The sequence below is a fragment of the Dermacentor variabilis genome, chromosome 5, assembly GCF_050947875.1.
Source record: "Dermacentor variabilis isolate Ectoservices chromosome 5, ASM5094787v1, whole genome shotgun sequence".
NCBI lineage: Eukaryota > Metazoa > Arthropoda > Arachnida > Ixodida > Ixodidae > Dermacentor > Dermacentor variabilis.
Window position 1 is genome coordinate 39,396,473 of NC_134572.1, and position 27,454 is coordinate 39,423,926.

The 27,454-nt window shown below is 44.2% G+C and overlaps 1 protein-coding gene across 1 annotated transcript in view; it reads right to left on the reverse strand.

Annotated features, from left to right (window-relative positions):
* The window catches only part of LOC142582444 (atrial natriuretic peptide receptor 1-like), a 173,556-nt gene that overhangs the window by 87,381 nt on the left and 58,721 nt on the right, over nt 1-27,454 (reverse strand). Inside the window, exons 2-7 of the mRNA XM_075692167.1 lie at nt 18,416-18,530; nt 13,063-13,255; nt 9,922-10,057; nt 6,430-6,521; nt 3,592-3,730; nt 1,682-1,763 (exon numbers count right to left, since the gene is read on the reverse strand). Coding sequence (XP_075548282.1) covers nt 1,682-1,763; nt 3,592-3,730; nt 6,430-6,521; nt 9,922-10,057; nt 13,063-13,255; nt 18,416-18,530 — 757 coding nt within the window. The remainder of the gene's footprint in view (nt 1-1,681; nt 1,764-3,591; nt 3,731-6,429; nt 6,522-9,921; nt 10,058-13,062; nt 13,256-18,415; nt 18,531-27,454) is intronic.

The following is a 27,454-nucleotide window of genomic DNA, read 5'->3' on the forward strand; positions in this document are numbered from 1 at the left end:
TTTTACTGCGAAATTAGGAATGAATGCTTTATGAGGTTAAACAGTCTCATTATGTATTTTTAGTGTTCCTTTAAAGAGTGGCAGGTGTTCAAAATCAATCTGGAGTTCCTCACTATGGCTTGCCTCATAAAGCAGATTGTTGCTTTGGTACATGAGAACCCCAGAAATAAATCTTAAAGCTTGCACAAATAACTTCTAGATGGCCAGAAAATTAAAGGTAGAGCTATTCTCATGTGTCGGTGCCGACCACCGGATCTATACCAACCACAATTGTAATTTTGGTAATATTTTACTATGTTTTTTATGGGAGCCCGCCCTTCCTGGCTTTCACCAGCGCATGGCCTAGTCGGTTTCTGCATTGTTTTACCTCAAGCCGGCTTCCAACGCACGCGTGGCAATTGCGTAATATCACATGGTCGCAGGTACCCTGTGCGGTGACAAACCAGTCAGACGAGAACGATTGCGGATGAGATTTAAACAGGTGAAGCAGTAAATTGCGCAGAAATGCGTTGGCAGTGTATATATCGCATTCCCATGAAGCCTTTGATGCGCAAAGTGACGAACATACTAGTATAATGCCGGAATGCGGTACGACAGCTTTCTGTGGCATTTATGTCAGATTTTCAATCATGGAAGGAAGCAGGCTGACGCAGAATAGAAGTAGCTAAGAAAGGGTGGGAAAGGTTTTTATCTCGGAGAGGCATTAAAAGAGGCAGATGACGATGATCAGGAAACTGATACTAGCCTATGCTTTCTTACCAAGCGGACAAGCATTTAACATCGACATTTTTTCATGCGGCTCTTCCAACATGATCTCTGAAGCACTCTTGAAAATGAATAATTAGTCAAGGCTAGCCAATTAGGTAATCTCTATTTCTTCGTATGTATACTAATGCAGGCCGTCGGGAATGGTGCGCTTCGTAGAAAAGCCATGCATTTGACTGCGCTCGAAAAAAGTGGACATTCTGGAAATTTCTGGTATATATACACAAAGCTCCGATTAATATTTTAATCAGTCCGCAACATTTGCAGTGCTAACACTTTATCGTTGCCAAAACACGTCCTCTGAGACGTGTGCCAAACACGTCCTCTGAGATCTGCGATTGTCAGCTTCAGCTGCTTTTCGTTCTTACCGCTTTCATACGAATGTTCACGAAGAACTCGCGAAGGACGCAAAAATGAAATAAGCAGTCCGCGCCAAAATCTGGTCGTCCGCACAGACGCATATTATAACGGCCCGAAGGTTCACGGCGACGTAATTGTAATGTTGGTTGCGAAGGAAATGCTCTGTGTCGTTTGTACAGATATAGGGTAAAAAAGTGTTTGTTTTCCCTTTGTATCTCTGTCATTCGGGAAATGTGCCTAGTAAGATTTTGTTTTTACCTCAGTCAGATTTAAAAACAAGCAGAAGTTAACAAAAAAGTATAACAGGCAATCTTGCCCTACACCCCTGTGCCGTTGAAGGTGGTTATTATATGTGTTCGCGAGGCAGGCACGACGGCGAAAAGCGCAATCAGAGGGCGAAGTTATTGACTCCAAAAGTATCATTTGCGAGGTCAGCCTCTTATGGCAGTGTTTATGCAATGACTGCGTTAGCAGCCCACCTGCACTGAAGTTACGTGATTGGATCTCACGACCATACAACCTGCGTATTCCAAGCGTACTGCGTGTGAAACCTGACCTGTAAATGAAGAAGAAGACGATGCACAGGATGACCACCAAGCCACTCAGGACTCCACTCACGATGGCATACTTGGGAAGCTCTGCAACGCCAGAACACAAACAAACGAGCATAAGCAGGCAGTTAGGGAAACGACGTTTGCCGTGGTGCCTGTTGTCTGAAAAAACAGATATGGCTGTATATTTGGCCAGAGTGTGACCTGTCATAAGCGGCGCTATGCCAGATTGTGCTACTATAAACCGTAGTGCTGAAACAGTCAGCTCGTGTACTCTACCGGCTGGCTGTTTTCATTTGCGTAATTGTTTTGGCAGGCTCTGTATTTGCCTCAGGACTCGCCTGTTTTCTCCTAAAGCTTGGTACGTTAATTATTTATGGTCACCGAGTAAAAGCAACAGTCTGCGTTACCTCACCTATGTTAAAAGAACGCATTAAGAGGAATATCTAATCTTGCAATACTGCAGATTTGCGTATTGAAACATTAGCGTAGCATTGGTTCAGTGTGCGCATACAGCTGTGCATGATATGCATCTCGAACAGAAGAGTGCAGGGCTGCTTCCTAATCTGTACATAAACAAGCACTGCCCCATACACCGCTCCCTTTTCCCACCAGCCAGCCGACACATCACGTCGTTGGTACAGTGATTTCAGTAAAACTATGAGCTCAGCCAAACTAAAATTGAATATCACAAGCTCTGCACATTCAACTGCAAATCTTTGTGCTAATCGTTACTTATAGGAAAGAGTATTGTAGGAATTAAAACGTCCCGTACCACGTACACACAAAAAAAGTTCAATTTGAAATGGTCAATACTTTTCATTTACTTTCATTCACATTTCATTTCATATAAGGACGCTATCGTCCTCATATACTAACAGCTATTTATGCTAGGACAGACAGCTATAAGCTCTCTTTCTTTCCACGTACTATTTCCAAATGAAATTCTCTGGCCGGACCGTACAACATATGACTCTCTTTTTTGAATATGTACATTGTTTCAGCTTATTATATCCGTTACACTAAGGTGTTTGTCTACAGAAATTTGTTCTCTTTACTGTTGAATGATCGTGGAGAGTCCTCGTCTTTGAAACACCCTTGCCTTTGGTGCGCAATGCTTAGTTGCCTATTGTCACTGATCTTCGGCTTATATTTAGTTTACATCGCTCTGTTCTCTCCCTCTTCTGCTTTCCATAATCGACAGAGAAGAATGCGTTTATTAAGGCTTTGTATTTTGATCTTTTCAGGAATTGGTATGTGAGCAATATACCATAGAAAAGTGTATATTGTTTCTTTATGTATATGAATGTATTATGCATCATTGTATTTTTATATGTCTAGTTTGCAGTTAATTATGTCTGACCGTCCGGCAAGAACCACAATGGGATCTGCAGTATAAATAAACAAACAAATAAATAAATAAATAAATAAATAAATAAGATCACTGGAGGGAACTGCAGCATGCAAGTCAATATATCTGCCCTAGTAAGCGTAGCCTATCTGCCTGCTTGATGCAAGGCTAAATGTGGGCGATAGAAATTCCAAGAACATTCATTACATGGTTCATTCACCTATGGAATGAGAAGTTTATTCTTGCAGCCTGTACGTAGCGCAACCACGTGGCACCGAAGGAGACGTCACACCTGCGGTGGGCAAGGCTAGGTAAGGGAGAGAAACCTTGACGTCATGCACCCAACAGCATTTGCGGGCGCGGCGTAGGGTATGCGACCGAGAATACTCCGACGCCGGGGAAGAAAAGCCGAGGAGCGAGTCAAATAGTGCTTCGCATTAAAGGGACAGTGATTGAGCTGCAGTGTTCAATTGCTCGGGTATAATGTGCTTACCACATCACAGGTTGTTAAACACCTCCTTGTTAGCGCTTGTAATCGCAGCAGATAACGCTTCTTCACCTCACCTTCGTCAGGGCACTTGGAGCCGTCAAAGCCGCACCGTGGCGTGTCCGGTGGAGGAACTCGCTTGCCGCCAGGCCAGTGGATCGTACGGCCTGGAACGTCGCTGAAGCTTTTGTTCACACCGAAATAGTTGGCCACTACCTGCGCGAACATTAAATATTGGACTGGAGAAAGCAGTGCTCCCCTAGTGCTTTTAGTCGGTTAACAATAGAAAGAATTGGCGAATGAAGTTTTCTTAAATGGCAGGTTTACACAGCTGGTATGCGCCAGTACAAGGAATTCAATTTTACCAGGTATGTTTCCACTTAGAGAAGGAAACAGTAAAGCGCGTCACTTCATATAGCTGCGCGAGTAGGTAGTGTTATGAGCAACATGCTCGTACTAGTGCATGTCTGAAAGAAGCAGTTCGGCAGGGAAGGGACTAAAATGTTTGTCGGTGACAGGCATAGTAATACGTCAGTGTAGCTTCTCTTTATTTGTTTTTTTACTTGCTAGTGTTATGAGTACGGCCCTTCTAATGAGCATATAAATTCTCACTAAGCGATCCGTTTCAGTCAGTGCCCATAAGTGCGCGTTTCTTTTGTGAAGGTGGTTGAATACACTTCCCTTGGTAAACGCTGACTTGCAAAATAAAAACTGCTTTTTGTATTATAGTGGCTGATCCAGCTTCTCCATCGGGCTCCTTAATGTAAAATGAAAAACAAACCAAACACAACCGCAATTTTGTGTTGTCAGTCTATATGTTAGTAAAAGAGAAAAGTTCCCCTGTGGCATACGTGGCAATGCTCGAGCGGACGCAGCTGCCCGTTCTGCCCTTGACGGCGTCAACTGGGTTACCATTCCTCTTTCGAGAGCCGACGCAGCGAAAAAGCTTTCAGTGCTTGCACGTTACCTGACATTAGCGCAGTGGAATTCCTCCGGATTCACAAGTGCACGCCTTCATACCCTAGACCCTAATTTACAGCTGCGTACTCCGCACGACCTTCCACGACGTAACTTCACGCTTCTGGTCCGTTCTATGGCTTAGAGTAGCATTTTCAAATGCGTACTCCTTTCTTATCGCAGTGGCCTACAGCCCACTTTGTGAGTTCTGCGTGTGCAAAAAATAATCGCACACCTCATTTGTAAGTGCCCTCGTTTCAAATTCCAGAGAGTAGCTGGACAAGTGCCCAATAACGGAAAACAGGATCTTTGAAAAGAGGACTGTGCGCGAAAATCAGCGCGCACCGCTTTGAAGGCAGCGCTGCGTTATTTAAAAGACACCGGACTTTGTGACAAATTGTGACTGTACATTATGTGACGTAGGATGGGATGGTGACACTGTGTAACACTAGGAGCGCCTTCGCAGAATGCCTGACAGTGCCCACAGAAACAGTTTTGTATCGTATGTATGTATGCGTGTGTGTTTCTTTTAATTTTTTCTCTCTCTCCCCCGGTACAGGTTAGCCAACCGGACATAATCTCTGGTTAACCTGCCTGCCTTTCTTTTGCCTCTCTCTCTCTCTCTCTCTCTCTCTCTCTCTCTCTCTCTCTCTCTCTCTCTCTCTCTCTCTCTCTCTCTCTCTCTCTCTCTCTCTCCACTGACTGATTTACTGCAGAGGCAACGCAGAAAAAAAACATGGTCTGTGGAGTGTGGCTTAATAATTTTTATGTGAACACTTGTTTATGTGCATTTTAATTGCCTGTATACTCCCAAAGCTTTTCCAGGCTTCCCTTCTTCCTGTAGCGCTATAAGCTTAATCCACATATTTGCTGTGTTAATATTTTGCTATTTTGTTAGATACTCTTGGCAGTGTTTTTTTTTCTGTTTTTACTGTCTTCCTTAGTTGATAGCCGGTCCCTTTTGTGCTGAGACTTCCTATATTTCACATTTAATAATGAAGGATCTTATTTTATTGGCACTGAAAAATATCCTAAATTGCTGGTATGTTATTTTTTTTTTCAGGAACGTTAAGAACAATGCTATAGGTCTATATGCAAGCCAGCAGACCCGATTAATGTTGCCAAATTAACAGTATACACATTTGAGGGGCTGACTTGACTGGAACCCAATACTTTGGCTGCCATTTGATAACCATTAACTCTTTTGCTTCACCTGAGCAATAATTCTCTGAAATCTTTCGCATTTTTTTCCTTGTGACAGAGATGTAAATAAGAAAGACTTTAAACGTGTTAAAAGAATGACGAAATGAAATGTGTTTGTCGACCCAACTTGGCGTATTTCGTTCTTTCTTGGCCTCGAAACGTAGTTATTGAATCTGAGAAAGAAATCTCCCAAAAAGTAGGTTGGTTAATTATGCATGCCTAGAAAGTCTACTACGTGCAACTCAGCTCGCCAGAAACTTTTGGTTTTTGTTCGTATTCAGCAGTTTTGTCATTAACACGTCTTCAGTAAATTAGAAATAAAAATATAGCGTAGGAGCTTCAATGAAAAATGCCAATGTGAAATAAAGCCTAACACTTATTAATACCGTACTTCATTCGCATGCAGCTACGAAAAAAATTAATTCTGCTGCATATAGTGACGCCGTTATTTAAACAAGGCAACATGCTTGTAAGGCGTTTCTCTCGATGACAGTTCGATAACGCTTTTTGTGCTTTCGATCATGCGCTAAAACCACGCTTCAATATATTTGGCACGTTCCTTGGCATACACTGCGTAGCACTGCAGCTTATTCCTACTGTGGTGACTTTTCTTTCTTTTTTTTTCATCATGGCCAGCTAGTTCCGCTTTGAATTATACTGCTTACGTGATCCTACCATTTTGTTATATGACGCGTGTGGAGCCGATGTCGTGGCACAATTCAATTCGTGCGCACGGCTCCCGAATATTTACTCACTTGGAACTCCTTCGTAACCGGATCCATATCCAGTATTGAGTAGTCGGCGTCCCTATCTCCGTTCTCATTGATCCGCACAGTTCCCGTGATGCCTACGAAAAAAAGAAAAATAAAGTCCAGAAAATTGCCTAAAAAAAAGGGCGGGGGGGGGTATCGTGGCAGCAGCTCCCTTAAGCACAACTGAGGCAAAGTTGGCAAAAGCGAGGAACACGTGTCGTCGTGGCGCTGATATAGCGCGAAAAAGTTCCTTTTCAATTTTCTTTACTGTTTAAAAAGTAAAAAAAACAATATATTTTTGCATTGTAAAGCTTCTCGTAGCATCCACAGTCAGAAGAGCAAAGAAAATAACGCGCAAGGTACTTGCTTTGCGCCCCCTGCCCTGTCGGCGCTCTAGCTCTTCTTTTGCTGAACATCGCGATTCTTTCCTAGAGAAGGCCTATCGGCTACAGCACGCTCAAAATTTTGTCCCCGGTATTTTCATACGACACAAAGAACCAAACGTGCTTCGACATGTCCCTTCAGCAGAGATGCCGCATCCAGCCAGCCAATTTGCATGGCTCCTTCCCGTGCACGTGGATCCCGGAATGAACCGCGGTCGATGCAGGCAGCAGATTTTTTTTCAATATACGCCCTGGGTACAAATCCTATACGAGGTGGCCACAGGTTCCTGCCAGCTAATATACAGAAATTTTCATTTCAGGGCGTCGCACTTAGTCCAGGTTAATAAAAGGGACGCTAATCAGGAAAGTAACGTCACAGTAGATGCGTATATTCGCCTGCTATAACGGTCTCACTGTATTTTTTTCTTGTATTTGTTTGGTTTTTGTTTGGTATTCACCGCGAGAAAAGGCTTTGACGCCCATTTCGCGACTGAAAGCACAATTCTATTATACTTCACGAAGCGCAATCTTTTGACATCACCATGGACATACATAGTAACAACTACGCTGGAAGCAGAGAGGGGAAAAGAAATATCACAGTATGAAGCCGTTCACATGTGAAACAACAGGACACGATGACTCAAGCGCTGAACAGAGGTAACACACATAAAAAACTTCGTGTTAGAAAACATATATTAAAGAAAACGTCGTGTTAAAAATATTGGTAAATTTGATGGTGGCTCTTATTTATTATCGTATCTCTTCAGGCATACTGTCTTCCCTTATTAATGGTGGTTGTTCACATATTTCTTAGCTACAAGAGCGCATTACCTAATTTATTCCCATTTTCCTGCACAACAATATATTTACATAATGCCACGTGCTGTTCTTTACAAACTTTATGAATGCGACGCGGAATTCGCGCGCTTACCAAAGGTTCGACAAACAATGCCTTGCTCTGAAGGCACTTGGCGAAGTTCGGTTAACTGTCGGCAGGCCATGTTCAATGATGGACTGACGCCTGCCTGATAGAAGCACAAGAAGCTATCACCGAACGTCGCTGGACGTGAAGCATGGCCAAAGAACAGGGCCGCTGGCTTAAGTACATTTTGCACTCTTGTTCGGGCATGCAGACTGTCCAGGACACTGACATTGAAGAGACGCCAATGCCAGATGAGCCGTCAACAGGGTACGTGTCTTCAGCATTGCCCTCGCGTAGATCGATGGAAGCGTTATGTGCGCTGAAGGCAACTTGTGACGCTGTTTCTCACAGCATTTTCTTTTGCCTGTCACGTTGTGTGTGCACCGTCGTAGGAAACCAGAGCGCACCGACTACGCAGTGACACTAAGCGGCAACTCAGGCGCGATCGCTGTAGAATACAAATGCTAAACTTGCTGGAATAAAACCACGCATCATGGTAAACAGCGAACATTGCTTTAGCATTCCCATTCCAGTCAGATTAACACGAAACATGAACCCTCTAGGAACGATGCATGCAGCGTGTTCGAAGAAAGCTCGTTCAACTCCATTTCGTTGGTAGGGCTACAAAGAAATAAAATGTAAGGGTCTGTAAGCCGAACAGCCATTCCCATCGACTATGCCACTCACGCCGTTCTCATTTGTACCTTCAAAAGACATTGACGTATATGTGTGGCATGATCATATGCCTCTTCAGATGACGGTCGGCACTCGTTGTGATGTTCTGGTGACCATTTTGTTGTTGGTTCTGGAATACACCCGTCAAATTCACACTGATAACCAACGTGCTAGGTCATGCTAGCTCATCTTGAACCACTCGACGCACGCGCGAGACATCGCAGGCAGCGACTGCCATACTTGCAACTGTGGTGACGTTGTCCAAGCACACGAATTTCGGTAAGATCCTTAATCTTCAAAGCCTCGAACACGCGACATTACTTACCTAATTGGCAAGGAGTGAGTATGTTTTCTTAAAATTGTGAACGACTTCAGCGATGCCTTTAACCAGATGTCTTACTTTGTCTTCGTGAAACGTATTCGCGTTTAGCATTCCACAAAGCGTAAATATTTCTTCAATGTACGTTGTACACGTTTCGACGGACAACTGAGATTTGCGCGAGAGCACGTGTTACGCTTTCTTCTTTTTGTAGGTCGAGTCTCCAAAGCAGGCTTTCAATTTCTGGACAAATTTTTCCCAAGTGGTCAGCACGTGTTCATGATTTTTCAAACCAAACAAGAGCGGTGCTGGCGAGAAAAAATACAACGCTCCCAAGCTGCACCGACGTACTCCGTCCGTTATGACGGCTTACGCTTTCTTAGTGGCTCAGCATGTCTTCATCTTCACGACGTCTTCATCTATTTCCCCTGAGAATACTCGTGCTTCCGGCTTCTAGTAGCTAAGCTGCCTTCATCTCTGGCTGACTTGACCGACGCCCTCTTCGGCGGTGTTCGGTGAACTGCCTGCTTTGGCGTCGGCTGTGCCTGTTGTTTCCACTCGTAGTCCGGCCAGACTTCTGATTCTTCGAAGGTCTTGTAGAACTGGGTTGTGCAGTGCGGCCATTGCCTAGCACCTCCACTACAGTTGTTAGGGATGTAATAATTTACTTTATTTTCAGTGCAAAGGGTGAATGTGGTAGAGATGACATGAGATGATCCGAAACAGCCAACCACCAAAACCTCGCGCTACTCCTTGTTCCTCTTCTACGTTCCTCCGGTGCGGCGTCATAATATGGTCGCTGATAAGTACTTGCTTCATTTCGCCAACAGTTGCTTTTTGTCGAACTTCATTGTTCTAGTATTTATGTGAATTCTCCGTTGTCGGAGTTCCCGAAGGCGATCACATTAGGTTCACCTTCTGCCAACTCTCTTGTATTGGGAAAAGAATATGCGATACATTGTAAATTATGCTTGAGCATTTGGGCGGAAAGATGTGCCTCACGTTTCTGAGCGTAAATATGAATATAACATGCCCGCAGGCGCAAAAGTTTTGTCGTAGTTTGAATATTCTGAGGACACCATGCAATGCTGTGCAGATATACCTTAAATGTAATTAGCGTGCCACGGCTTGCCTTGTACCGTTAATGTACATAGGCGAATGCTGTTAAGGCGCAATTGAAAAGCAAGACAACGTACCTGTGAACGTCCGGTTCCACATTCTGCGGGTGATCTCTGAGCCGTTTATTATGCTCCCACCTCCACTAAGCGTTTCGTTCAACGCAATTGAGTAGAGGATGACAGCCTCGTGGAAGGCGGCAACAAAGTTGTTTACCTGAAAAGAGATTGATTGATTGATTGATTGATTGATTGATTGATTGATTGATTGATTGATTGATTGATTGATTGATTGATTGATTGATTGATTGATTGATTGGAATCAGTGCAAGAGTACAATTATCTGGGTCAGTTACTCACGATAGGCCCTGATCATGAGAAGGAAATTCACAGCAGAATAAAAATGGTTTGTACTGCATACGGCTGGCATTACCATGTCATGACAAGCCACTTACCATTATCCTTGAAAATAAACGTGTACAACCATTGTGTTCTACCAGTAATAGCATGTGAGGGCAGAAACTTGGAGGTTAACACTGAAGCTTGAGAAGAAATTAAGAACGGCTCAACGAGAAAAATGTAACGCGTAACGTTAGAGACAGGGAGACTGCGGTGTGAATTACAGAGCAAACGGGGATAGCCGATATTCTAGTTAACCTCAGGAGAAAAAACTCAAGCTGGGCAGGCCATGTAATGCGTAGGGAGATAACCAGTGGACTATTAGAGTTGCATAATGCGTGCTAATCGACGGAAAGTGCATTCAAGGACGACAAGAAACTAGGTGGTGTGATGAAACTGGGAGATTTGCAGCCCCGATATGGTGTCACCTGGCGCAAGGCAGGGATAATTGGAGATAGATGGGGGATGTCTTCGTCTTACGATGGACATAAAAGGTGATGGTCATGCTCATGATGATGATGATGATGATAGACACGTCAATTTACATAACGAAGTTATTTGAAGAAATAGCCGTAATATAATGAAAACAAGTTTAAATGTACCCCTATTAGCATGCCTAAATACAACCCATGGTGGCCGGGCTACATATATTAAGCCGCCTGCGTGATACATATCCTTATATATATATAGTTTTTTTTTGTGTGTGTATGTGTGTGTGCGCGCGTGTGTGTGTGTGTGCGTGCGTGCGTGCGCGCGCGCGTCTGTGCACGCGCTGCATGTGTTGCTAAACACATGACTAACATGTCATCATGAGCTAGCTGCCTACTTACACAGAAGTACACACCGTCTTTCAGCAAATGGAGGCATTTTTTCAGAGCCCAGTGCAGAAAGGCGACTTCAGGGAATGGAATCAAGCAACATACATCATATATTACATTATAACTCACAGTAGTAATAATATATAACTAATAGTTATTTTACATGCTTCAAATTGAAATTTTATGGAAGATCAGCCTACAGAAAATATACCGGAGTCTGGCATTGCTTTTCACATATTCTGTCATCGTAATGTGCGAGAAATAGGTGTGTGTCGTTACACGTTTTTCCCTAAAAACTTTTTCTGACGCCCTCCATGATATGGAACGCCGGATATCAAGAAACTTTGAGGATGGACGTACTGCAAAGCTCAAGTGCTGTTTACACTATCCATAGTAACTGAACGCACAATGAACCCTGGCTGCCTTAATTAACTGCCACAAACTGTTGAATGCACTCATCTTAAAGACTAATGAACGAGTTTTACTTATTTCAGAAGTGTGTTATATATTGCCATTGAATGTTTCAGAATTATGGCATTGCATCTGTGACTCTCATTATGATTAGTGATCGCATGTGGCGCTGGCTGAGCAGGTTGAACAAAATGCGATCTCTTAAGTCAGGGTCACTCCTGCACAGTATTAAACACATAATACCGAACAAGTTGACATCTAGAAAGGACACGATGTTTAACTCCACACAATTCGCTGATTTAAAAAAAAGATCACTTACTGCGATTCAAAATTAACACCCCAAGAAGATGCAAGTTTTCTTTGCCATCACAAGTTGAACTAGGCGCAGCATCACGGTAAAATCGCGGGATCATGGAGCTTATTCAGGAAACTCTCTGCGGATGTGATTATACGTTCCTGTGTGTTTTTTTCTGTTGCCATGAAAACAACTAATTATGCAACAATTTCCCAGTTATAATACTGCAAAATGCAATCATTGCTTATTTATTCGCAAGTTATTTCCTGTGGCTCGCCTTTCTTTAGCAAGTCATTACCATACAGCGACTACCGTTGCGTGCTTAATCCAATTCTGGCAAACAAAGCAGGGCTGATCGAAGAGAGGTATTCTAATCACTCGCGCTCCATCTCCTTTTAATAAAATGGCGTGCGTATCGCGAATAAACCCTCTTTATCTGCCGAGATTTCTCGCCTTCGGTATAGAGGCCGCCGTGGCGGAAGCACTTGCAAAGCACCTGCGAAGATTCCCGCGATTTCAATGCTGTTTCCCTCGCCTACTACAGGCATCGCTAAAGAAGCAGCATCGGCTACCCAGATTAGGGGTCTTCTTAAAATTTGCTTCACAGTTATGCATATCACCCACCCGCACAGACACACACACACACAGACCCGCACGCACGCACGCACGCTCGCAGACACGCACACACACACACACACACACACACACACACACACACACACACACACACACACACACACACACACACACACACACACACACACACACACACACACACACACACACACACACACACACACATACACACACACACACAGACGCGCGCGCGCATACACAACGTTGCCGCCGACTAGTCGCTAGAGGCACTTCACGTGTATTCGCGGGCTTCTTTCACGCTCGGAAATACACTTTTGTGTAGCACGTATTGAGCAGCAGAAAGCTGTATCGGGAGTTTTTCATGTCCCTCTACAATTTTCTCATTGACGCTTTTCACCTAATTATTACACTTGAGGAGTTTATTTATTTATCAGACAAATAATGTAATTTGGCCAAATGCAAGAAGTAATCTGAGTATCTCCAAGCGACAGCAAACAACATTACCTTGGTTCTGTCTAGCTACGTGGCATTAACGTGTATTTAAATATTGGTGCATGATAGTTGGGACAACCTGCATATATATATATATATATATATATATATATATATATATATATATATATATATATATATATATGTAACATACATGCCCCATGCATACATACCTTCTGGTGGAATCTTGTAACAGAGTGGAAGACGTACCTCTTCATTTCCAAATGAGAAGTTGAATTTTTCCAGGGCCAGTTTCTTGACCTCCTGGGAGAAATTGATGAAGTCCTCCGTCTCAGGTGTCCTTGCGATGACGGTGAGCAGCGCCTCGTAGGCCTTCTGGGCTAAAGCGTTCTTCGCCTCGGGGTCGCCCTTGCGGTACCAGGGCTTGCGGCTGTCGTTGCGGCTAAGGACAGACGCCCGAGAATGCCTGACGATTACTTTGGGGAAGCACGTGTAGCTCTTAACATTGGAAGCCGATTACCTAGATTCCACACTAAAAATGCGGAACCATCAGGCTCCTTTAACTGTGAACGATACGGGCTCCTTTAAGAGGAGCAAAGATGAAATGAAAGTTAACCTGTGTAAAGTGTGTCTGTCGATCTAAGGTTTGCTTTCATTCCTCTCTATAAATTCGAACATATTTTATGCTATTGTAACGGTTTTAACCATTTTGCCGTCGCTTTGTTCACATGCTTGTCTCGATTCACTTTTTGTTCAATATAGTTAGGCAAGAATGAAAACCGAGCATAAGTACACCCTCTGTGAAAGTACAAATCCAATATTGTGCAGGTGATTATTCGTAGGGTTAAGGAAAAAGAACGCTTGGAAAAGTGCGAATAAAGCGCCGTCACGAAGCTTCGCATAGTGTTTCTAGCTCACGTTTAAGCAAAAAGTTTACACTTGCATGCTGCGTAAGAAAGAAGTCGGTTGATTTTTCGTCCTTTTTTTTTTTCCAGCACCGCGCAGGAAGGCACTTATCTGCACCCTCGAATGCTGATCTGATTTCCAGCAATTCATATTACCGTCGCTTTTGATCAATTCAAAATTGGTAAAAACAAAACTAATGTCGCTTCCGATAAACCCAAAATTGAACGTGGTTCTTATTAAACTTTTGCGCGCACAAAGACAGGACGTCGAACGCGCTAGTGTGTCCCTTCTTCGTTCGACGTCCTGCCTTTTGACGTCCTGTCTTTGTGCGCGCAAAAGTTTAATAAGAACCACGTACAATCCACTCACCCAAAACGCAACGCTTTTCAACAAAGTTGAACGGACTAGTAATTTCTTGAGATTTAGAACACAATGCTAATCCAGTTAAACTCAAAGCCGTTCAGCAAGAGTTGATGAGTTCCTAATAAGAAGTGTGAATGTTTTATTCGGCAAGGAAAAAAAAGAGTTAGGTAAGTCCTAATTTTCTCGCCATTCAGCACGCGCCACAGCAAAACAATTGTGTATTTTACCTTGCCGCTGGGCGAACAGAGAGGAAGGTTGGTCTCACTGCCGGGTGTGAAAGACCACGTGGTCTCGTTCTAGCCTTTCGTCGCACCAACGCCAGATACCTGGCTATAAATGCGAACGTCTCCCCACTAGCAACCTTAATAAACGACAACGGTTTGTTTACTTGATGGCTATCAAGCTGATGGCTTATATTACATCACGTCGCCAAGGCGATACCGGGCAATTGACACCGCTCATAACTAGATTATCTGAGCGAGCCACCCCTTCTCTCTCGCGAGTTGGTGCTAAACAGAAACTACTATTGGTCTCGCATATTTGTGCTCCGAGGAGGCATTGAGAAACGCGTCATCCACGTGGCCTCCGCGAATAAATTTCCACGGCTCCGAGAAGAGCTACTGATCCAATCTGGGCAGCCCGGTCATATAGAAAGCCCGCTTGTTCTCCATCGGTATCTCCTTGCTAGCTTGTCTAGTTTTTTTTTCTGTGGCTGCCGGTTCTTCGAGGCAAGACGTGGACTAATTTTCTCCGTGCGGTAGAGGCCCGTGCAGGGCTCTGATCAGCGCGAAATGCAATTATGTTATAGCTGTGGCGATCAGAACGATCTGTCGTTGGAGCTCGCTTACCACAGCCCAGCGGCGACGGCCGCGCCCGAATAGGCACTGCTGCACTAACAACGGTCGGCAGGTGGTTCGTGGAAAGAGGGGGTCGCTGCCTTAGTCCACGTGGCTAATTGCAACAATAACCAAATTCCGGAGCGCCCCGTAACAGAAGCTGGGTTGCCGGTCTTTTTCCAAGCTGTTTGGTACCAATTTAGTTAATTTCGTATAAAGCCATTGATAAACCTATGTTCCTTTCTTTAATGAGCTTTATTTGTCGTTTCTGTTAGAGCGCAGCTCATATGTGCCCGTTCATAGGTTGAGCGTCGCAGTCCCTCGGACTAACCGCGCAAACGCGCTCTTGCAAACGCGCTCGCGCGTTCGTCGTCCTCGTCGTCTTCTTCCGCAGCTGGCTCCGATGCGGCTCATCAAGCCAGCGTTCCCATACTGCCCCTCCTTCTGCGGAGGCGCGGACATTTGCTTTTATGCGAAGCATATTACTAGAGCCCAACCCAGCTCCTCAGGCGCGGCGGTGTCGCCTTCAATGATCTTTAGTGACCCCATGCCATACCACGTGACACCGTGACGTCACGACAGAGGAGAAACGGGGCTCCAACTCGCGCCGTCGCTCGCGGCGTCGCGGCGGTATATAAGCAGCTGCGCTTGTTTCTAGGTGGCTTTGGCTCAACTCTTGCAAGATGGGCTGGGTGGGAATCGAACCAGGGTCTCCGGAGTGTGAGACGGAGACGCTACCACTGAGCCACGAGTACGATGCTTCAAAGCGGTACAAAAGCGCCTCTAGTGAATGCGGTGTTGCCTTAGAAACGAGCTGTTTCTAAGGCTCAGGCGTGCGTCGCTTGCTCAGGCGCACATTTCGTTGCCGCGCCGAACGCTGCGTTGCTCGACGCTCACCGCGTCCAATGCGGGGCGCGTAGTCGCTGCGCCGAAGCCCATTGTCTTACACCCCTTGGCGGGTCGACGGGAACGCTGTCGCGTTCCGCTCTTGAAGGCGAAGCAGAGTAACGCATGAGTTGTTTCTTCGTCTAGCCGAACCAAATATAGCCAAGCAACAGCAGTTCACCAGGCTAAACAGTGGTTCAACAACTAAAATAAAGGCTAGTATGCTTCGCATCCTGGGCTTAACCTTAGCTAAGCCACAGCCATTTTTTTAATCAGCAGATGCCCTATATATATATATATATATATATATATATATATATATATATATATATATATATATATATATATATATATATATATATATATATATATATATATATATCATCATCATCATCAGCCTAGTTACGCCCACTGCAGGGCAAAGGCCTCTCCCATACTTCTCCAACTACCCCGGTCATGTACTAATTGTGGCCATTTTGTCCCTGCAAACGTCTTAATGTCATCCGCCCACCTAACTTTCTGCCGCCCCCTGCTACGTATCCCTTCCCTTGGAATCCAGTCCGTAACCCTTAGTGACCATCGGTTATCTTCCCTCCTCATTACATGTCCGGCCCATGTCCATTTCTTTTTCTTGATTTCAACTAAGATGTCGTTTACCCGCGTTTGTTGCCTCACCCAATCTGCTCTTTTCTTATCCCTTAACGTCACACCCATCATTCTTCTTTCCATAGCTCGTTGCGTCGTCCTCAATTTCAGCAGAACCCTTTTCGTAAGCCTCCAGGTTTCTGCCCCATATGTGAGTACTGGTAACACACAGCTGTTATACACTTTCCTTTTGAGGGATAGTGGCAACCTGCTGTTCATGATTTGAGAATGCCTGCCAAACGCCCCCCAGCCCATTCTTATTCTTCTGGTTATTTCAGTCTCATGATCCGGATCCGTGGTCACTACCTGCCCTAAGTAGATGTATTCCCTTACCCCTTCCAGTGCTTCGCTACCTATCGTAAACTGCTGTTCTCTTCCGAGCCTGTTAAACATTACTTTAGTTTTCTGCAGATTAATTTTCAGACCCACCCTTCTGCTTTGCCTCTCCAGGTCAGTGAGCATGCATTGCAATTGGTCTCCTGAGTTACTAAGCAAGGCAATATCATCAGCGAATCGCAAGTTGCTAAGGTATTCTCCATCAACTTTTATCCCCAATTCTTCCCACTCCAGACCTCTGAATACCTCCTGTAAACATGCTGTGAATAGCATTGGAGATATTGTATCTCCCTGTCTGACGCCTTTCTTTATAGGGATTTTGTTGCTTTCTTTGTGGAGGACTACGGTGGCTGTGGAGCCGCTATAGATATATTCCAGTATCTTTACATATGGCTCATCTACACCCTGATTCCGTAATGCCTCCATGACTGCTGAGGTTTCGACTGAATAAAACGCTTTCTCGTAATCAATGAAAGCTATATATAAGGGCTGATTATATTCTGCACATTTCTCTATCACTTGATTGCACCTCTCCTGAAATGTGTTAGTGCTGCCGAACGCGCAAGTGGGTGGTGACGTTTTCTTTCATGGTTCATAAGCGCTTGGAAGGTTGGCGTACGTTCTTTTATGTGAACTGAACAGTGCGTTAATGATTGTGTCATGAAACTTCAGTCTACGATGGCCTGATTGATTAAAAGCAATCAATCCTTATCCACCTGTAGTAAAAGCATGTTTCTGAGAAAGTACATGTTAAATATGATTTCCTAAACAACTAGTTTAAAATTGCCTTCTCTGTTACACATGTCGACATGTTTTTTTCACTCAGAACACGAAACATGAACATTAATTAAATTTCGTCACACTTGTAGCCGTGTTACGCTACGCAAGTTGAAGGAAGGTAGCGGAAGCTGCAAACTAGCTCCTACATTAATGCAAATTTGAAACATGACGCTGCCGCAACGGCCACAAAACTGTTTCTGCTCTGTCTGTAAGTAATCGAGCATATATAGCGCGACACCCTTGCCCGCTGCTTTCTATCCTGCAAGAAGCACCCACGGATAGCGGAGTCGAAGCTCGGGTGGAGAGCTTCTTATTCTGCCGCTGGTAGTTGACCCAATGCTCGAGGAAGCTCACTTTGGTTTTCATGTTTTATTGTATCATTCGCTTAGAAGTCGGTTGTCTTTCGAACTAGTGCACTTTTTTCCATACGCGGAAGCGTAAGAAGTGCAAGCGGTTCTGCAGCAGGAGCCTTGCCACCAGTACTCTTAGGCACATAAGTGAATAATGAATGAGTTTTAACAACCCAAAGCAGTGTAAGGGCGATGTGAGACACCACCATAAATTAAAGACGCCTGATTAAATTTCACCAGCCAGGGTCATTCAACTTGCCTCCAGTACTCAGTACAGGAGCGTTTTCCTAAGGACAAGCCACCGCTCCAACTGCGAATTTACATACGATCTCGTACTTAGCGAGATAGTGTATAAACAAATTGTAAATGAAAAATATTGTATAAAAAAGACACGTGCAATATTCACTGCTATCGCTCGTGAATTTTTAAACTCCGTCGAAGACACGAAGAGAACAGGGATCAAATAGACTGCGTCTGCACTCACTGGTGAATTTTTCTTACCTGCTGAACAGCTCCACCGAGAAGAAGACGTACTCTCCGCTGCCCACCATGTTGAGCTCGAGAGCGGCAAGCATGATCTCCCTTATCGTGTCCGGTGACGCACACATCAAAATAACTGCGATAGAAAAAAAGACGAAAATAAGAAAACTGTAGACTTCTCGCCACGGGTTCATGACAAGAATTAGTCCATAACGACTTTTGATCAATCACCGATTAAAATTTTGATACTTGGTTAGCTGGGCATTCATTCTCAATGTGCTGTACCGTGCAGCTTTAACTAGTTATTAGTCCACATATGTGCTTATTGTGGCTGACGCAAAAAATAAACGGCTAAGATGGTGAGAATTCATTGGCTTTTTTCTATTACTGTGCAAAAATTATACTTCGTGTGTCAAACAATTTAAATTAATGCCCACGCACGCCGTACAGAGGGCAAACCAGCGATGCTGAAATGTGCGGCCCTGGTGTTTATGGGTTCATTCCGATGGTTTATTAAACTCTTTCTCAATTAGTGGTTACGTATTTGTGTTTCTTAACGAGGTTACGCACACGTTTGGTTGTGTTTATCACAGTGTTTATTTTAAACGCTGCACACTGGGCTTGGCATAATCTCCATCATGGAGGGCTGCAATGAGCGTTCATTGTGTTAATCCAGCGGGTTCAGCAAAGCATTTCTGAATTATGTTACGCATGTGTGTTTTATAATGAGTTAATCAGTGTTTGTGACTCAGTTATGAACTGTAGTTACCAAGTGACACTCCGGTGCAGCACATTTCATTTAGTTAAGGACAGGGACACATTTTTGAAGCTATGGCGAAGTCGGAGATAGACTGCGAGCCCTCTACTGCGAGAGAGACACGACGTCGCTATCGGCATGGACAATGGCGCACCGCACCTTCCGCCGGAGGGTTTCTGTGGTTGAGCTGCGAGCCTTTCGCCTAGGCATATAGAGATTTGCTGTAATGTGTAGTTAAATGTATGTGTTTTAAATGCGCAACATTTCTATGCCTACCCAACGAGAAATATGTCCATCCGTCCCTTAAGGCGAATGCAATGGCTGATACCCCCCTAAACATTGGCTCATACCCTTGCACTAGGGTTTCTGTGGTCGCACCGCGAGCATTTCGCCTAGGCATATACAGCTTCGCTGTGAAATGTTTGCGCTTACCTTGTTTCTGCTAGTGAGCTATGGTTAAGTTGCTGAAATTGATAAACTTCTCTGTAATTTCTACATCACTAGGATCCTACACGAGAAGCCACATAAATTAATGACAGAAGACAGACTAAATTCGCAGTTTAGTGTATAATCAATGAATATCCCAAATGCAACAAGGGCGGGTGGTAAAAGAACTGTCAACTATCGGCTCTACAACGTAAAACTATTCCAAAGTTTTCTATTCTAATTCTGAAATCAGCCCTCCGCGATTGGTCAAAAACTTTTTGAGACGGATAGATGTAGATTCTGTGAAGAAAGGGCGGACCTACAACATATGGTTTGGGCTTGTCCTCGCACACCCATACAGAATAAAATAATTAAGACCAGAGAGCAGTGGGAGACCGCGTTGCTCAGCTGTGCACCGGAAGACCAACTCAAGGCAATCCAGCAGGCCGAAGATGCCGCCAGGGCCCAAGGGCTCGAGGCCGTCATTTAGGTAGAGGCCTAGGTCTCAAATCTGCTGTGCGCAAATAAAGTTTATTCCTCCTCCTCCTCCACCCTCACTTCACCTATCTGTCACACAACGTCATGAAAACAGCGATAGCACCCCATCTGATATCACGTGTAGACACTGATTATGCATGATTTGGCCGAACAAAAGAAAAATAGTTATTTCTGATTCGACGCTTTTCGCAGTTAGCCCTCGGCTATTGGTCAAAAGTTTTCGGGCTGCACCCACTACATCTGCCTGTCACGCGACGTCACAAAAACGCAAAAACTCACCGCGTCAAAGTAACGTGTACGCGTAAAGGTGCATTAATATGCCGAAAAAAATTGAATTTTCTTCTGAATAGCCGCAGGCTGCCCGTTTCAAAAGGAATAAAAGATGGCTGCCGCCGATCGCTCACGCACTTGCTACTCGAACCTGCCGGGAGCATCATGGGTTTATTTGCGTATAATAAAGCTTTTTGCGTGGCCGTGTAACGTTTTATAGCACTTTCGGCACGTTTACAACCTTGTTCTGCCAACTCTTCTTTGTTGAAGATCTGTTTTAGCGGCATTCTTAACTTTCCGTTGCATGCCGCCGCAATTTCCGACCAGCCACCTTAAGCCAAGTAAGGGAAAGCGGACCCATCGCAGACGCCGCGGCACCACCTTCTTCATCCGGTTATCCGTATTCTGTGCAGTGGCTCCGTACCCATCAAATCACTCTCCACTTCAACGTGCTCCTCGCCTCTTGTCTGCCAATTAGATAAGACAAGCCGCTCAGTGTAGGCAGTGTTATTCGTTTTTCAAGCAAATAAAAGTGACCTCGTATGAACGAGAGAGCGTTTGATTGGGGGGGGGGGGGGGGTGTTTTCAGACAACCCTGCGGGTGACCGCCCTATGCAAGCGTTGGTGGAGACGCAAATTGGACGTCAGGAGATTCGAATAAAAACAAATTGGAATTGTTTTACGCTATAGGGCCCTATGTGCTCATAACGTCTCATCAGCGTCTTTTGTATGCCTGCTTAAAGTCGGTGCATGCTTTCAGTAGGTACGTGATACTTGTCCGCACACGGGTTGGGCTAAGTGCTACCGAGGTAGTATAACTCGAAAGCTCGCTACAGTGTTACCAGCGCTTTCGCTTTAGGCTAATCATCACATGCAACTGACTCTAGGCTATTAAGTCAGCTACCGATGAGAAAATACTAAGCCTTCTGCTCCGTCGGTGTTCAATAGTTTCAACACGCTTCTCTGCCCCTCCCCCCTTTTAATTCTGCTTACTTGAAATACCATACTGGATATACAGGTATAGATTTATTTTTGGCAATGCCCCACGTGTAGACCAGCCAACCAAGTTCTATCATGGTTAACTTACCCGTCTTTAATTTTTCTCTGGCTCTCAGAAAACCATACTTTATCATAGTGCGAGAGCAGCAGAAACGTACAACAGGTTACAGCACATTCACGTCCATTAGTCCATATTCTTTTATTCTTTTACGGAAAGTATCACGTACCAAGTGAAAGCATGCAGCAACTTCAAGCATTCAGAAGACGCCGTAAACGGTTCGTCCTCTTTCGTTCCGTCGCTTCTTTGCAGAAGCATTGCCTCATTTCTGCATACGGCTTCGCTTTTTGTATTTCGGGAGCCGTTGCGCATTTCGAAAGGGTACAATTGCTTCCGTAAAGGCGCAATTGCAATTCCCCCAATGTGTATGTGCATTGTTTGTTTTGCTTCTAACATAGAATATCAAGCGAAACGAAGGAGGCGACTGTGGCGAGCGCCCCCAAAAACCATTTGTCAAATGCCAATACGTGCTCCCTCGCTTCACATTTCGCTTTCAATAGTTTGCGTTGCTTTCGACGATCATGCTCCCCTGGGGAGAGGCGCAGAATTTGCAATCCTACAATGGGTGCAGGCATTTGACTTGGGCTCTGGTTCGGCTGTGAAATGCAGGAGGTAAGAAAAGGAAGAAGATATTGAGAAGAAAGAGAGCGGGAAGGTGTGGTGCGGCTGGCGCTCTCGTCGAACCATCAATGCAGCCCATGGCTTTCAATAGTTTCTGAGAGACGGAAGAAATATATATATATATATATATATATAAAGCTCTAGAAGCGCCATTCAAATGTATAGGAGACGGAGGAAAAATGCTGGCAAGGTGGAAGCCACAAAGAACGGGAGTGCCTGCGCGGGAAGAAGCCATCGCTGCTCATGTGACCCCTTTGCCTCCCCAATACTCCGGCCGTAAGGGAACAGTTCACGGCTCGTAAATCCAGTTTCTCCTTCTTCGGTTGCCGTGCGGATTCGGAATGGCCGCAGAGCAAGAACGAAATCCGCGCGTAGCTGCGCCTCAGAAGGCACATGCCCTTTATCCCGTCGTGCCAATTCACGCACCCTCCCCCCCCCCCTTCCCACTACACAACCGTGAAACAATACTCGCCAGTAGTGCAACAGTCGACCACGCTATTCAATGCCCCCTCCTCTCGTCTTCGCCCTCTCATTAGAGTTTTTCTTTTCTTTTTTTTTTTTTTTTTTTTTTTTGCTTGAGACGGGACTCTTGCGGGACCCAGCTTTCTTTAGCAGCTTGTACGTGGTTTTGGCGACCCCTGCTCCCCTCCCACCCCTCCGCTCCTCCCGTCTTGTTTCTCCACTTCTTTTTAGCGCAGGCCTGTTTCTGAAAAGATAAGGGGATTCACTTGACGTTCCGCTGGGACAGAGACCGAAGGCAAGACGTGAAAGAAGCTGTTAGCGTAATTAAATAATTGGAGCTACTGAAACACCGGGACGTTTGCACGACTACTGTGCTCCCTATAGTCCTACGGACTGTAACACATATATAAGCTGCTAGTTCCATAAGCTTTACGTATAGCATTGATAATGCGAAGGTTTCGCAGGAACTGTGCACAAAAATACAATTGTTTCTCTCGTGAGAAATGCATGACATTCTACAATAAAGAGAATAAATGGCAAGGCGGATACTGTGTGTACTTGTTAACGACGCTATAGTGCTTTTGATTTGATATAGTCATGTAAACTTGGTGTAATGTGAATTGATTCAATTTGTTTTGCAATTAAGGGGACAGTTCTCATGACAAAAAGCTGTATTCTTCCATGAGTAGTAGTACAAGAAAATTCGAAGCATGTAGGCGATTCCTAGAAAACCTGTGATAAACGGGTTATTACCTCCACGTACAAAGATTGGATTAAAAAGTGCAATGTGTAACATCCTTCGCTTATTTCTATGTTGCGTGGCGGAATGCTATTACTATCTTCGAATGGCTGCTGCGATCCTCCGAAATCGATTGGGCCGATTTCTGAGGCACTGTGAATATAAGTCTGAGCTATTTTGAGCCAGCCGAACAGCCGGGTGCTTTTCGGTACAGTGAGAGGTACGGAAGCGAAAGCTGAGAAGAGTTGCGGCAACGAGGCTAGCGCCTCCGTTGATGATGGGGCCGCTTAGTAACCTCCAGCCATCGTGTTACTAAGCATCTTGTCACAACCACCGTTTAGCAAGCGTTCTTCGGAGAAATTAAGTAAATGCTGCACCGCGAGAGAGAAAGGAAGTTGAGAACACGATGAACCGGTTTGCTGTCCTGCAAGGGAGTAAGTCAAAATGGAATAGAAAGAAAAGGAAAGAGGAAGTGAACAGTGCGTTCCCGCAAGAGGAGGCAAAGTAGAGTTCTACCGTTCACTAAGACTGGCGCACTTTTGAGAACTGTAGCTTTCTATTATTCAAAGGAACTGTCCCGCCCTCAACGTAGGTAGGTAATGAGGTTGTCCGTTATGCGATGGAAGCCAATGATGAGGGGATCGCCTTAGTCTGAGCGAAATGGTTTGGCAGTTATCCTGCATGCATTTCTTTTTTTTTTCTTTTTTTTTTGTTCACGAGCAGGAGGCTCAGTTACCTGCTCAAGCTAGCGCCCTCCCCCTACAATCTTTAGCATAAACCAAGCTTCGCGGAATGGAGAAAAGATTAGTTTCGGTGAGCCGACATGTGGCCAACCGCATTAGTTGCTCTTGTGAACGGGATATCTGTTACAAAAAAAATATGAAAGGAAGAAAGAAAAGTATATGAAGGCCGCCGTTTTCGTGGCCTGGAGCATGTAAGCTTTCGTGCGACTGCGCTGGGTGCGCGGGTAGAAAGACTGTTTTAATCCCGATGCCCGTGGGAGCCTGCGAGTTGTGTTCAGATGGAGAGGAACGATGGTGTTTTCTAAGCTATGCTTTTTTTAGATAGGGGTTCATAGCCTTCTCCTTTTTTTCGTGCTCATTTCTTGCTTATTCGATCTTGATACTCAATAGCACACGTATGTATTAACTTAGAGTAAGCTTTTCAGCAACCAATCTTGTCTTTTACCTATTGTCTGTCTTTCAGTGTGAAAAAAGAAGCATTCAACAAATGTTGACGTCATTCTGGAAAATTCACAAGTTCCCTAGCTGCATCGTATTATTCCTTCCGTACGTGATATTTATCGCCGGGTTCAACTTTAAGGTGAAGCTCGTGTTGTCAGGCTGTACCGGGAGCTAGACTCGATCGCCAGGCCATCAAGCAAGCTAACTCCAGCTTCTCATTGAAGTCGGCCTCTCTCTCCGCCAGCCAATCAGACTGATAATTTGTGCTCTCCCCAAAACTGGAGCTAAAGGTATGGTAGCTTTCGTGTTGACGCTTTTAATGCTCCTGAACGTAGGTTTGTGACGCGCTGTGCTGATTTTTCTTTCTGTGCTTTTATCTTTACTTGACCTTCTGGAAGCTGTAACAGCGTAAAGCATACACTTGAGAAGATCTAACTGCTATACTTCTCGTGATTGAGAGTCATTACCTTTCAACATTCTTAGTGTCAGGTAAGCTAAAAATCAGCCTTTTTCACTTATAGCTCTAGGTCTAGCACGCCAATATTCAGCTTCAGCTCCATTTTTAGTGCGCATATGTTCGACAGAGTGCTTAGTTCAGGACCATGTGTCATTTCGTTTGATTGTTCCCTTCTATTAAAGCCTTAATTGTAGGTGCATTCGATTTGCTTACGATATATGGCTGTGCTTAGCGGTTTGATCATTCCTATGTAGCAGTAGCCGTAAACTTGTCTGTGCAAATGTTAAGGCAATTACGGCATCAATAAAACATATCTAATGGCAACTCTTACAGATATCAGCAGGAAAACTGTTTGCACCAATTTCAGTTCGGGAAATGGACGTAATCTCCCAAAGTAAAGATGAATAATAATTTTCTACTTTTCTCACTAGGTTTTCAATGGCAAGTTTTAACGATTGCTTTTGGTGGGTCCTTTCCCGACTGTGTTCTTTGATACCATACGATGTGAACCGAAGGGCCTAACAGGGGATGCAATGCCTAAGCAGGAACAGAAAACAATAGGAAATCTTTGTGCACTTAATTAAGCACTCCTCAGCACACACGTCACATCTAGGAAAACGTAATTTGAAAAACAGTTCAAATGTGTAGTGCTGCAAGAAAGAGAGACAAAGAAAGCTTGAGCGGAGTTTTCGTCCATTTAATTCAGTTGAAAGGGTTCACCGGAACGTGACATGTTTTCGAAGAGAAACACACACTGAAAACAAAACAACAGAGTGTTTTCTGACATTCTCGGTTGAAGTTGTTCCTAGTCATCGCGTCACCACGCTTTGCGACACGAAGGCTCCCGACAGGCGATGTTATTTTTCATAAGCAAGTTGGCACCCAGCTGTTGTTTCTTTATTTCGGTTTTTCATTTATCGGGAGCTATGCGATTTTGCTAGCGTCATGGTTGTAAATTCGGAGGCTTCTAGCTCACTGCAGACGCGCGGAGTCATTTTAGCCATTCGTGGAGATGCAGGTTATTGCGGGCGCCTAGATTACCCTTTGATGCTACAAGTTTACGACAGTCTTCTCAGTAATGGCGTTAATGGTTGCAGGACTCAAATTATTCACTTAACAGCTAAGCATACGCCCTCTCAGGGTGTAAAAATCGAGTATCAGTGCCACAACGTCTCGGCGCCCGATTTTTTGTAGCACCCTTTCTCGCGTGCAATGTATATGGAAAAATTCATGGATAATAGGGTAATGGAAAGGAAATGGTTCCTGGTTTGGTTAGGTTTGGTTGCGTCAGGCATTTGCACGTGCAATATGCCACCGACAACGAACAGGGTCGCATCGCATAGTACAAAATAATGTCATTTTGGAGGTTGAAAACGTGTTTGGAGGCGAACGTCATGACTGACTACAACGAATGTAGTTTATGTCTGTATTTCTATAGATACATGAGCGGTGAGTCGACACATATATTTTCTTAGATATGTTGTCCGTACAAATTATGAGGTCAGGAAGTACGCTCAGAGCGAACAAATTTCTTATGTAGGCGTTAGCTACGAAATAACGTAAGGCTGTAGCTATTTCGCCCAAATAAATGCCCTCGGTTTTTTTTTTTCAGCGATGAAGTTCGAGAGCTTCTCTTAGTAGGAGATGCCGCACAATATCGGTATATCTAAGAGTTATTACTTTACCAAAAAAAAAGAATATATATACATAGGTAACAGAGAACACTTCGCCATAAAAGATGTGGATGCAGCTCTCGGTTGTTCATTTGAGTAGAATTCTGTTCGTGCTGAAAAAGAAAATAATAAAGCGTTTATTCGACAACGTTGTGTGACGGTATCCAAAACAAGGACGCTCTTTTTGTTTATGTCTTGAATGGAGTAGAACGTGCTGAATTGTACGTGTTCACTTGAGCTTCTTGTCCATTTCACAGTTGCGTGTGTCAGATTATTCATGCTTGGTCACTCTTCTTTGTTGTTTCCTATAGGCAGTTTTCTGTGGCAGTTTTTCAACTCGTTCATTTGTAGCTTCCGTTCTTAGTTGTGTTCATTGTTTAGCATGTTTGTGCACTTTTCTTCGCCACAAACTAAAGATGAAAATGCTGACATTACATACGTATAAGTATGCAAAGCTATCACGTACAATCTCATGTTCCTTTAACTAAATGTCTGTAAACCCTGCCTAGAACAACGCTTGCATGTTTGGCAATAATTCCTTTATTATTTTTTTTCGTTGAACATATCGAAGTTTAGGATTAAACTTCTTTTTGCTTTTTATATATAAGTCCGCCACACGATTGTTGCGAATTGTTCCTACCGTCGTGCACTGCTGTCGCAAGAACAGAATCAATAAAGCCCAAATATTTGGTGCTTTTTTCCCTAATGAGAAAGAGAAAAGTAAAAAAGATGCTGAGAGATAAGAGCTTCATTAAAAGGAAAGAGTAACTAGAACTACTAGTTCGTGATTGTTGTATTTACAGAACGGCGAGGTAATCTCAATACGACAGACAGCCCGAAATTCCGACGCCACGGTTGTCTATAAAGAGAATTTCTCTACCATGCGACTCAGCATTATCACTGTTTAAATGTAAAT